Source organism: Nicotiana attenuata, unplaced genomic scaffold (assembly GCF_001879085.1).
Source record: "Nicotiana attenuata strain UT unplaced genomic scaffold, NIATTr2, whole genome shotgun sequence".
Classification (NCBI taxonomy): domain Eukaryota; kingdom Viridiplantae; phylum Streptophyta; class Magnoliopsida; order Solanales; family Solanaceae; genus Nicotiana; species Nicotiana attenuata.
The window spans coordinates 28337-42214 of NW_017674107.1; the positions used below are offsets into that span (position 1 = coordinate 28337).

General features: G+C 37.0%; 1 protein-coding gene across 1 annotated transcript; it reads left to right on the plus strand.

Moving 5' to 3' along the window:
* The first annotated feature begins 4288 nt into the window (after window positions 1-4288).
* LOC109218014 lies at window positions 4289-4852 on the plus strand. The gene has a single exon (XM_019382329.1). The coding sequence runs from the start codon at window positions 4289-4291 to the stop codon at window positions 4850-4852; it is 564 nt and encodes a 187-aa protein (XP_019237874.1).
* The last annotated feature ends 9026 nt before the right edge of the window (window positions 4853-13878 follow it).

A 13878-nucleotide genomic window follows, 5' to 3' on the forward strand; every position in this document is an offset into this window, starting at 1 on the left:
TCACCTCGTGCGTACGTAGCCCCAATAAATAGGAGCACATAACCAATTATTTTACTATGGGGACAATTCCCTCATACAAGGTTAGAAAGGAGACTCACCTCGCTCCGAAGATCCATAACCGGCATTCCACGCCCTTGCGAAGACTCTAATTGATGCACAACGCTCCAAAACTAGCCAATGATTACGCAAATCCATTAATATATGCTCAATTATTCATTACAATCTAATTTATAGCAATTCCTAACCCCGATCGTAAAGTTGACAAAAACGCCCTCGGTCCCACGTGCCCGGATTTTCAAAATTTTCGAAGAATAAGTTTACCCATAGCTTCACGAACTCAAATATATAATTTTCTCTAAATTTCATATCCAAAATCGTGGTCAAAATCCAAGAATACTAATTTTCTAGATTTTTTCTCAAACCCCAAGCTTTCTACTAATTCACATGCTAAAATCCATACAAAATCAATATTTTAACTCAAGATAGGTGGGGTTAGCTTACCTTGTCGATGATGATGAAACACCCCACTTAAAGCTCTCCAAAATCGCCCATACCAAGAGAAAAATGGGTGAAATAAACTCAAACCCCGATTTTAAAACACCCTTCTGCCTCCAGCAATTTCCGCATCTGCGATCCTATGACCGCTTCTGCAGTTCCGCAGGTGCGGCCACTCTACCGCATCTACGGTCCTTCCCAGGCCCCCTTATTTCCGCTTCTGCGACTTCTCCACCGCAGGTGCGGTTCCGCATCTGCGGAAAAATGACCGCATCTGTGGTCCCTTCACTGACATCCCAAAACCGCATCTGCGGTTAAATTTCTCGCTTCTGCATTGAACCCTCCGCAGAAGCGGTTATACCAGCAACCAAACCCCTTCAGCTATCCAAAATTGCAAATTTCGATCCGTTAACTATCCGAAATCCACCCGAGGCCCCCGGGACCCCAACCAATCATACCAACTAGTTCCAAAACACATTATGGACTTGCTCGAGGCCTCAAATCACATCAAACAACGCTAATATCATGAATCGACCTCCAATCCAAGTTTAATGAACTTTAGAATTTCAAACTTCTATTTTCGATGTTTAAACATATCAAATCACGTCCGATTGACTTCAAATTTTGCACGCAAGTCATATTCGACATCACGGACCTACTCCAACTTCCGAAATTGAATTCCGACCCCGATATCGAAAAGTCCACTTCCGGTCAAACTTCTTAAAAACCTTCAAATTCTATCTTTACCCAAATGGCTCCAAAATGACCTACGAACCTCCGAATTAACTTCCGATCGCGCTCCCAAATCCAGAATCACCATACAGAGCTCTTCACAGACTCGGAATCCCAAATGGACATCAAATACACTGAAATGCACTTCAAGCCAAACTTATGAAATTTCTTCTAAAATGCTAACTTCCACAATAGGCGTCAAAACGCTCCCGGATTATTCAAACCCGAACCGGGCATACGCCCAAGTCCGAAATCACCATACGAACTTGCTGGAACCTTCAGATCCCGATTCCGAGGTCGTTTACTCAAAAATCCCGTCCTAGTTAATTCTTTCAACTTTAAGCTTCCGAAATGAGAATTCTCTTCCCAAATCAACTCTGAACTTCCCGAAACTCAATTCCGACCACGCGCACAAGTCATAATACCTGAAGTGAAGCTGCTCACGGCCTCAAACTGCTGAACGGCGCTCTAGAACTCTAAACGACCGGTCGGGTCGTTACAATCAACAACAACTACTACTATGCAGACCTTACTCCTACCTAGCGAGGTAGAAAGATTATTTCCAATAGGAGGTAAAACCATCTATATTTTAATAATTTATTTTCCCGGACGATAATTTCCATTGGTACATCCGATATTCCTTGTAAAGATTAGTCAATTTTTGTGTTGATCTTACAATTATAAAATCAACAATAATTTTACACAATTAGTAAATAACTGTCTCACTTGACTATGTCACCTTTGTACACTTGGCTAAAAGCCAACTTACTTTTATTTCCTTTTATTTTAGTTTGTCAAGTAAACATTAATTTCAGATCATGCTGCAATCAACTAATTTTTTTGCCATTTATTTTTTCAAGTAAACATTATCTTATATTGCGATACTCCTTTAATCATGGTCTTCATCAACATATGAGACATTAATGAACAAACTCCACAGAATTAATAGGATTAACTACGAAGATTATTGCCACCTAAACCACTATTTCCTTCATGATCAATGGAGTATGTCTTCAGTCCTTTGCATACACAAACTCCATCAACACAATAACAACTTGGAAACACATTCTTACGTTCCAGTTGACAATCTTGTGTTGTCTTACATGTCCTTCGACTTGTCACCATATCTGAAAATCACAAAATTCGTTAGTATCTTACTTAGACAAAATTCCTAGCTATAAAACCTAATTAAATAAATTGTCGAATGCTGGGGCGGAGCTAGCATTGAGGGAACAGGTTCGATCGAACCCAATAATTTTAGTTCAAGCTTTATATATGTCTTAAATAATTCATTTAATATGTAAAAATTATTAATTTAGAACCCAGTAACTTCAAAGCGTATTCAAAACTCGTAAACTTTAAATTTTGGCTCCATCTCTGTTCGAAAAAAAGAGGAAAAAAGAAATAGACTTACCACATGAAACGATCAAGAAGATAACCAAAAAGAACACAGTCATCGAAGCCTTGGCCATATTTTGTAGCAAAAGAAAGACTTTATGAATTTTACATGAGTTTTTTATAATGTATATACAACATTATATAATATCTCGTTTATTAAGTACCTACCAAAAAGAAAGTCAATATGAATTTATTATCAGTTAGGAATTGGATTCTCCAAATCTTGAAATTTGGTTGGTGGATCATATAATTCTTTGTTAAGGTCAGTCAAAGACAGCTCAGTTAATTTTGTCAGTTTGTCAAATTTACAAACCAGATCAAACCAACTTAAATTTTTTTAGAGAAAACTATCCAGTTTGGTCTTTCAGAGCAAAAATACTATAAGTATTAGCCAATTTATAAAATACTAACAATATTATTCAATTACTCGTAACCTGCTACAAATATTAGCCCAAAATCCTTTTTGTGGATAACACTTCTGTGCTTTTGTGAAGAAGATTCATTAAAGTCATTGAAGAATCTTGGAGCTTGGGTTAAAAATATTAAATTTGTGTAGTTTATTGTTGAATTATGTTGGTAATATTTTAATGAGTTCGAATCTCAATTTTGGAACGACTTGGTGGAGATTTGCGGTGGTTTAAATTGAAAATTCAAAGTAGAAGATGAGATGTGTATCACACTGTGTATTTTTCGTGTATTACTTATGTATCACATATGTATCAAATGTGTATCCCCTATATATATATATATATATATATATATATATATATATATATATATATATATATATATATATATATGTATCCAATTGTGAGATACGTGTGTCATAGAGAAAACTTTAAACTCGATTGCTATTACGAATTTTTACTCCAAATCAATCCAGATCACCTTCAATCATCCTCAGATTTTGTATATTGCCCCAGTTATTTATTAATAACGGATTTGAACTATACTCATTCACTTACTTTTCCTAGAAAGTCTTTATTAGTGATAAAGCCTCAGTCCACAATCCAGATCTTGGTTGATTTCAACGCTAGTGGGCCTCTCCTTATTGGGCCAGTTTTATTTTTACACATTCTAGGACCGGCCCTTGTCCGGATTGGTTTACCATTTCAATTTTAGCCACATTTACATGTACATATAAATAGAGTTAGTTTGACTCTATTTTTAATTAATGGATCAAAACTCTTATTTACACTGTCGTCTATTATCTCTCTTCTCTCACCGACTCAGACGGTTAGGGTTTAGACTTGATCCATTCTCAAATCACCATTGATTTCGTAGCTTAACATGGTATCAGAGCATCGATCCGAGTTATCCGCAGCGTTCATCGTGATCCCTTTGGTGTAGTTTCTTCGATTCCGCTGGTCACGACTTCTCTTCGACATTTTGACGGTTCAGACAAGGTTTTGGGGTTTTCTGCAAATTTCGTCTGTGGAAGATCGGATTTTTCTTCACTTGAGTTCAATCAAGGAATTTCGGTAACATCTCAACAGTTCCTCACATCATTTGATAGCATGTTCATTTTTGTGCCCTAATTTTGAAAAACTGTTCATCTCTGTGTTTGGTTGTATGTGTGACTAATGAGAAGTTTTAGGTTTGAGACTCTACTGTATATGACAAACAGTTTCAATCTATATCGTTGAATTTTTGAATTTTGTACATGGCAGACTCAACTTCTACACCTACCGAAGTTCCCTCTTCTACATCTACCCAAGTTCAACTTAGCACTTCTCTTGATCCTTCTCATCCATTGTATGTGCATGCATCAGATAATCCGGGAGTTACACTGGTAACTGTCCCTTTTTCTGGCATTGGATATGTGTCTTGGAGAAAAAATATTCTTATTGCTCTCTCTACTAAGAACAAGGCTGGGATGATTAATGGAAGAATCAACCAGCCGTCTCCTGACTCTCCTATATATGATCATTGGCTAAGATGCAATGACATGGTCTTTGCATGGTTGAGTAATTCAGTGTCTAGGGATATTGCTGACAGTGTTCTTTACTGTGATACTGCAGGAGATCTTTGGAAAGATCTAGAGGAGAGATATGGTCAATCTAATGCCAGTAGGTACTACCAAATTCAGAGAGAAATTGGAGGAGTCTCTCAGGGTTCTAGTGACATTGCTAGTTATTACACTAGGTTAAGAAAATTGTGGGATGAGTTAAAAACTGCTTCATTTGGACCAACTTGTACCTGTGGAGCAGAACCACAGTGCAGTTAAGGACAAAAGGTTATTCATTTCTTACTGGGTTAAATGAAACATACTCTAATGTTAGAAGTAACATCCTTATAATGATTCCTGTACCCTCCTTGAGTAAAGCCTATTCAATGTTGTTGCATGATGAGAGTCAAAGGGAGATTCAGGTTTCAGGATCTTCATTTCTATCTGAATCAACCTCCTTTCATGCCAAATCCTCTCCTGTCCAAAACACTTCAGCAATCAATTCTTATTCTCAGAAGATCAATTTTGAGAACAAAAGGTCCCACATTGTGTGCAAATATTGTAGAAAGCCAGGTCATTATGTTGACAAGTGTTATAGGCTGCATGGATTCCCTAGTGACTTCAAATTCACCAAGGGGCAGAAGACTGTGGCTTGTGTTCAGCTTGGTGATCCTAAAACTGATTCCTTCTCAGCTCCTGAGGTCCTACCTGGAAGTCCAGTTCATGGTTTTAGTAAAGAACAGTATCAACCTCATGAGTCTCTTCCAACAGTCTCAAATTTCTGCTGCAAATCAGGATCCCAATATTGCTTCTTCTGCTATGGGAGCATTTGCAGGTGTGTTCTGTAGTTTTACTGTATATTCTATTGCTTTATGCTGTGTTTCTCAATTAAAGGTAAACACTTGGATTCTAGATTCAGGAGCTACAAACCATATGACCCCACATAAAGAACTCCTACACAATATTCAACCATTACCTTCCCCTTACTTGATAACACTACCAAATGGTTACAAAGTAAAAGTCAATTGCACTGGTTCTTTAAAACTGTGTAATGATCTAATTCTAGCAAATGTGCTTTTAGTTCCTTCTTTTCAATTCAATTTGATTTCTGTGCCACAACTAGTTTACCAATTTCTGTGTACAACCCTCTTCACCAATATCTCTTGTTGTATACAGGCCCCTTCTCTGAAGAGGCCACTGGAAATTGGTAGGGCTACCAATGAGTTATTTATCATTCATTCAGATCTCATTGTTGGACAATCTGATTTAAATACCATATCGGCTATATCTTCTTCTCTTAAATGTGGTTACAGTGCTTGTACAACTGCTTGTAATCATGTTTCTTCTATTAATAAAACTGATCTTTTCTGGCATCAAAGATTAGGGCATATGCCATTTCATAGAATGAAATCTATCTCTGTTCTTTCTGATAAGTTGTCTTCAAAACAGTCCTTTATTTGTCATGTTTGTCCATTAGCTAGACAACAAAGACTCTCATTTCATGATAGCACTATCAAGTCTACTCACTCTTTCCAACTTGTACATATTGATCTATGGGGCCCTTATCATACAAAAACATATAATGGTTTTAGATATTTCTTGACTATTGTTGATGATTTCTCAAGAGTAACCTGGACACACTTACTTTCTTGCAAAAGTAATGCTTTTTCCATTATCAAAGCTTTTGTTTCCGTGGCCCGGGTTCATTTCAATTCTAAAGTTCAAATAATTAGATCTAATAATGCATTTGAGCTAGGCTCCAGTGCACAAATTTCTTCCTATTTTGCCGATTCTGGGATTCTTCACCAAACCACAATTCCCCGTACTCCTCAACAAAATGGAGTTGTTGAGAGAAAACACAAGCATCTCTTAGAAACATCAAGAACCCTTTTATTTCAATCTAAACTACCTGTCAAATATTGGGGTTCTTACTGCCACCTATTTGATAAATAGGTTTCCCTCTAGTGTGTTACACAATATGTCCCCTTTTGAAAAACTCCATGGCCAATCTCCTACATGCTCTCACCTTAGAACCTTTGGTGTTCTTTGTTTTGCTACATTACCAAAGGTGGGTAGGGATAAATTTCAACCTAGAGCATCTCCTTGTGTTTTCTTAGGTTACCCTTGAGGAAAGAAAGGGTATAAGTTGCTCAATCTTACATCTCATTCCATTTTATTTTCTAGAGATGTCATTTTCCATGAACATATCTTCCATTATCATTCTCCTTCTCCTTCTTCTGTTTTTCCAACTACTTCTGATCCTTTCACAAACATTTCTCCTAATGCTACACCCAATATTTCTTCTATTTCTCCTGATGATACAACTTCTGCCTCACCACCTGTTCAGGCTGTTCAATCTACTTCACCAGTAGCTGCTTCTTCTTATGCTCCTCCTCCCAGATTTCCTTCTTGTTCTCATATCTCTTCTATTGTTTCTCCTATTGTGTCACATAGGAGATCCACTAGAGATTCTACCAAACCTGCCTATCTTCAAGATTATGTTTGTTACACAGCCATCCCCACCTTTCCTGTAGATTCCAAGGTTACCTCTACTGAGATTCATATGCTTGAGCCTCAGTTTTACCATCAAGCAACATCTCATCCTGCCTGGCAGGATGCTACGGTTAAGGAATTCCAAGCTTTGGAGGCAAATCAAACTTGGACATTTTTCCATTGCCTCCAGGTAAGAAAGTTATACCATGCAAATGGGTATACAAGATCAAACAAAAGTCTGATGGTTCAATTGAGAGATACAAGGCAAGATTAGTGATTAGAGGTGATTCCAGAAAGAAGGCATAGATTATTTTGAAATATTTAGTCCAATTGTTAAGATCACAACTGTCAAGTGTCTTCTCACCTTAGCAGTCAAGCATGGTTGGGAAGTTCACCAATTGGATGTCAACAATGCTTTCCTACATGGGGATCTTCATGAGGAGGTATACATGAAAATACCTCTTGGGTTGACTGTGGGTCCTTCTTCTTCTGATCCTCCTTTAGCATGCAAGTTAAAGAAATCCCTTTATGGTTTGAAGCAGGCTTCTAGGCAATGGTTGTCGAGCCCCCTTTTTCTCACGAAATCGGGTTTATGACATTTGATTGGGACAACTCTTTCCTTTTGGGAAAGGGGTTTTGCAATTTTGAAGAGTCGCCACCTAACGATTTTAAGGTACGTTAGGGCACCTATGGGGTTCAACTACAACTATGTTTGATAACGAGAGATAGGGTAAGGGCTTGAAATTATCCCAAGGGAAAGGTGTTAGGCACCCCTCAGGATTCACTAGTGTGGTTCCCGGCCAGATGGTTTTGTGAATTTGTGCAATTAACAAGTAAACAAATAAGGCTCAAATAATAGAGGGTTTTGAATTTTAAATACACAAGTGTTTGAAAACAATAAAAGCAAGGTTTGAAAAAGAGTTATAATCTAAGCATACTTGTGAGTGTGAAAAGGTTCTAGGTTTGTTTGTAATATGGATCACATCAAAGCAATACCCAGTAATCACTCCTCAAAAGAGGGGCTACACGTGGTATTAGCGCACCGGTCATCATATCCATATCTACCCTTCCCACCCCGTGAAGGTATTAAAGCGCGGATTGATCTCGACCTCTATTGCGTGCTATTACCCGTCCCATTCCTATCAGTCCCAAAGGAATTTTAGGACTACTACTCCTACAAGAGGGAGGATTTTAGGCTGACTCTTGGGTTTAAAGGTAAAAAGGCTAAGGCGACATACAAAAACACATAGGACTGCATTTAAAGGGGAAACATGTAAGCAATTAGAAGGCTCATATAAACCTCCGCAAATGATGCATATAAATAGCACGACTTAAACACAATTAAGGTCTGAATTTTAAAAAAAATCTTAAAGCAAGGAATTTGAGTCAGACCCAGATTCATTATATAGCTCATATAAGAAGTCCGAATCAGGTTTGCCTGTTGGTTGTAGCAATTGATAATTAACAAAGGCGGTTCCAGTGTTTATTATTACCTAAGGCTTGCCTAGGTGTAATAATGATATCCTATAAGCATGATATCTATATTGATTAAGAAATGCAGTGGAGCAGTGATTAATTTTAAATAGGCAATTTGAGATCCTATTGGCATGCTTTGTAACGGTATTAAGGCAGTGTTTGAGAAACTTATTAAAGAAGCGGCAGAATTATTAACTAATCCAATTCAGAATAACAACATGAACTAGACGGCTTTTCCAACTAAACTGTTTTTAAATTCTATAGGCATGATTTCTATTGTAGCTATTTAGATCCTATAGGCATAGTATCTAAGTATGTGAAAGCTGACTTTGGACTTATAGGCATGATTTCTAAGGGAAACGAGTTTGGATATATGCTGTAACGAAAATTGAGCTTCAATTACTTTATATCCTATAGGCATGATATCTTATTGTGTGAAAATGAAGCATGCAGAATTTATTGTAAACAATAACAGATCATATAGGCATGTTTTCTAACGGACCATATTTGAAACAAAGTAGACCTATAGGCATGTTATCTGTTATTAAAGCCGTTTATATCCTATAGACATGATTTCTAGTTGTGTGAAAGTGAAGCATGCAGAATTTATTGTAAACAATAACAGATCCTATAGACATGTTTTCTAACGGACCATATTTGAGGCAAAGTAGACCTTATAGGCATGTTATCTACCCTTTTAATAGCTAAAACATGCATATTTCCCAACCCTTTTCACTAGTCAAACCCATAATGTTTACAAATTATTACAGCCCAAAATGATTACATTACAAAAGAAGTGTAGAAATAGGAAATTACAACCAAAGGAAGCCTGATCTTGACTTCCTATCTGAGTTATGTAATTAATCACTTCAATGCCAGTGTTTCAAAGCCTTTCTCATACCTGAGTGTGTCAAAGTTCCCTAAGGATCAGGGGATCCCGGGCAATGCTTACACCCAAGTTTACATAACCAAATAGAATGAGTGCAGTGTGGAAGGGCCAACCCTTATGTGTCCAAGATCAGAGGGAACTCAAGGGTCCCAAGGCAAGGCTCACACAAAAGGGGAAGAACCTAGATTCTAAGAGTATAGTGGAAGTGCAGAACATAGTTTGAAAGAGATTTATTAAAACTGGATTGGAAATAGTAAGTGGTAAAGGGTGATTTGAAAACAGTTGTAGTGAAACTCAAACTACAGAGAATCAGTAGTCATTCAAAGGGGCGAGGGATCGTGGGGATACATTGCATAACCCCAGCAGGGGTCTGGTTTGGTCATGCACAACAATAAGTGATGCTGGCATGGACACAAACCATCCAAAGGAACACAAACACATATAGGGGATATGGGGATTTGGGATTCATAAGGTAGCAAGTACACAACAAGTTATTGACAGAGGACACACATAGGGAGGCATTTATTTAAAAGGGGAAGGGAACATGTTACAGCATGCTAGCAGTGTAACTTATTTGCAGAAACATAAGCGGAAGTAGACAAGAATGAGAAACTGAAGCAACTTAAAGAAAGCATGTTGTTGCTGAGGCTTAAAAATTAACTAGGACATACAGTAGAGAAGCAAAGTGCAGTAAGAAAAGAGTAAGAAAGATTCCACAGTCTAGCCTTGGCTTTCAGCCGGCTAGACAAAACAGTAGCACAAGTAGCAGTAAAGAAAGAGAGAGTTTTTGGGTGTAAGTGTGTGTTCTGAACTTAAATTGTTCGTGTCTTTAAAAGAAGATAGGGTAGGGTATTTATAGTTTTGAAAACGAGTAGAAATTAAGGTAATAAGTAAAGTCTTAACACAAACATGAAAATAATCACAATCAGAATCAATTAACACAAGTACTTCCCATTAATCAAGGAGTACTGCTCAAACGGATACTAACAAGGTTAATTAAGGAAAGAAATCAGTTTGAGACAGATTGATTCTTTACATATAAGGGGGTAGTAAAATATAGAGTATACAATTCAGTCTAGGTACAGAATCTATGCTTAATTTTGTGAAAAGATTCAAGGTAAAACATCACAGTAATTAAAGGAGGTGAATCAATCAATTTAAACAAACGAATAAAAATAGGATTCATAAAAAAACCTTTTGCAATCAATCACAACATTGAGGGAGTTAGAATCAATCAATAAAGGATATTCTGCACATCAACATATAAATAGAATGAACAGCAGTATCAGACATGCAAGGCCAAACACATTGGCAAAAGAAACAACATAAGCATACAGTAGTAGCAGGAATAAGCTAGGATTCAGTAGAAAAAGAGATCTACTCAAAGCACAGTATTCAACAAGGTCAGGTAGTTACACAGAATCAAAAGTGAAGAAAGCATAGTAATAGGTAAAGAGAGTCAGAAACAAGTAAAGGTCTCACAGTAACAAGTGAGGAAAACCTGTTAAAAATTAGGGCTTCAATAGTAGTCGAGCTTAAGAGATGATAAGAACTCAGAATCAGATAAGTCAAACAAGGAAAAGAGAGTCCAAACAAAGAACTTAATCGAACAAATATACATTCAAACAGACAAGGACAGTTTCAGAACTCGGATAGGACCAAAAAGACCTAGGGTTTTCAACATGCTGAATCAAGTAGAAGGAAAGCATAAACAAGTTGTTGAACATAGCAAAATCATAAAGCAACACCAAATATCAGAGAAGATATTTTTAAAAGAAGTTAAGAGAAACCTAATCGTTGAAAAACTGAAGAGTCATTTTGAAAGAAAATTGAAGAACCTTCGAAAAAACACTTAAGAAGTTCGTAATAACCACAGATCTAAGATAGATCTGAAAGAAAAATCGAACATCTCTTAGAGCTAGGGTTTCAAAGAACCCAGAGAAAATGAGAAAGGCCTTAGAAAATACTGATCTAGTCGGAAAAGTCAAGGACCTGACTTGAACAGCCATGGATGGCTGGAGAAAGACCGGAGATCGAAGTCGAGCAAGGACTGGACCAGATCTCGTCGAGATTTGTCCATGGAACCATGAAAAATATGTAGCCAGTAGACATAGGAGACGAATACACGTCTCAAAACGCCATGGGAGACCATGGATTATGTGGGGATTGAGGTGGATTAGGGTGGAATTGGGTGGCGGCGGCTAGGGTTTAGGTGGTGTTGCAGAGAGAGTTTGAGAGGAAGGGATTCAAGGGCGGCGGGTGGTGAGAAATGATTTAGGGTAAGGGGTCGTTTTGGGTTAAAAATGGTAAAGGTAAACAGTGGCCATTGATCTGAATGATCAACGGCCTAGATTAAAAGGGTTAAATGGGCATCCGGGTTTGGGTCAGTTTAGTTGAGTTGGGGCCGGGTTTAATTGGGTCTGATTTGGGGTTTTTAGGCTAGAATTTAAACACAAATGGGCTGTTATTTAAATAGCCAATTTTTCACTTTTTAGATTATAAAAAATAGTAAATAAATTTCTGAGAATAAATTGAAAGTACTAAAATGATTCACAGCATGTAAATGCCAATTTAAAAATATAGGGCTTAATTTTATGAATATAAAACACAATTAAATCTTAAAAAGGCTAATATTGTAATTATAGGCAATTAACTTTAAAAAATACTAAATAAAATTGTAAAAATATGTAAAAATTACTTTAGCCATATTTTGGCATAAATATAAAGATCCAATAAATGAATCATCAAAAAAAAAAACTTTTGGACATAATTATTAGGATTTTGTAGATGAAAAAGGGGAATAAATCGGCTTAAAAAACCTTAAAAATTATGGGAAAAATAATAAAATGCTTGGACGTGCTTATATATGCATATATATGTTATTTTGAAAGTATTTTGCATACTGAAAATATATAGGGAAAAATTGGGTGTCAACAATGGTTTGCAAAACTTTCCCAATCTCTTCTTTCCAAAGGTTACTCCCCTAGCAAGAATGACTCCTCTTTATTCACCAAAATCACTGCCTACTCCACTGTTATTTTAGTGGTATATGTGGATGACATTCTGTTGTTTGGTGATGATGTTGAAGAAATTTCAGATTTGAAAGCCTATTTAGATCAACAATTCAGAATCAAAGATCTTGGTTCTATTCATTATTTTCTTGGCCTTGAAGTCTCTTTGGTGGAAGGAGGTTATGTAGTGCATCAACACAAATACACTAAGGATATCCTATCTAAATTTAATTGTCAAGATGCCAAGTTTGTTACTACTTGTTGGCCCAAGTTCAGATGAAGTTTTGAAGATTGATAAAATAAACTCAGTCATGAACCAGGTCCATCATGTGAGACACAGTGTTGATATGCTTACACATGTGACATACGCGTGAAGAAGATAAGTCTCAAGGATCAGCAACAATATCTTCTGAATTGATCGAAAAGATTGCATATAGGATAAGGAGTTGAAGTCTCCTTATGAAAAGAGAATTATATCCGGATCAAGGATATGGATTAGGAGTTAGAGTTGTTCTTGGACTCGAATTGTCAAAGGATCCACAATTCGAGTTCTTATCAAACTCTGATTACTAACTCTATAAATATAACGATCGTTCTCTTTTACAGGTGGTTGTACAAAACGCAGAAGTTAAACGTGAATTGGGAGCAAAACAGCAAGGCTTTTTGCAAGCAGTTCGTGTGTCATTCAAGTGTGCAAACCTGAACCTACATGAACCAGATTGAAGAACAAGTTCCATAAAGAGTTTTATGTATCTTTCTTTATTTCTAGTTCAGTTGTAGTAGGTTTTCATATTGTACCTTTCAGCTTTCATAGAAGCAATTGTAATAGGTATATTGAGTATTCAAGCTAGAGTTAACTTGAAAGTGTCGCATTAGTTGAGGCTGTGTGCTACACTGGGATTAGAGTTAATCCTTAGGTTTACAAAGAGTTTTGTAAATGCAGTTTTTGGCTCAGTGATTTTAGTGGAGTTTGGGAAAATCCTACTGAGTAGTAGGTCGTGGTTTTTTCACCTTTTGAGCCAGGTGTTTTCCACGTAAAAATCTCTGTGCACTTTACTTTCAGCATTTATTATTCCGCAAGCTGCTGTAGTTAGAACACTTAGAAGACTATGAGCTTTGGGATATCATCACTGATGGACCTTTAGCCACAACCAAGAAGAATGCTGAAGGAGTGGATGCTCCAAAGACAATAGTAGATTGTACTGCTGAAGATCTAATGAACTGGGAGAAAAATGCAAAAGCCAAGAAATAGTTAGTGTGTGGACTTGGTCCTGATGAGTACAGCAGGATTCAAGGCTGTACTACTGCCAAGGAGATTTGGGACACTTTACAAGTGGCTCATGAAGGAACACCTCAGGTGAAGAGGTCAAGAGGAACACTGCTGTATTCTCAATATGAGAATTTTACTATGAAGGATGGAGAAACTATCCAAGAAA

Bases quoted from the DNA above. Each gene is read 5' to 3' on its own strand.
- LOC109218014 (XM_019382329.1), top strand. From the start codon at position 4,289: ATGGCAGACTCAACTTCTACACCTACCGAAGTTCCCTCTTCTACATCT.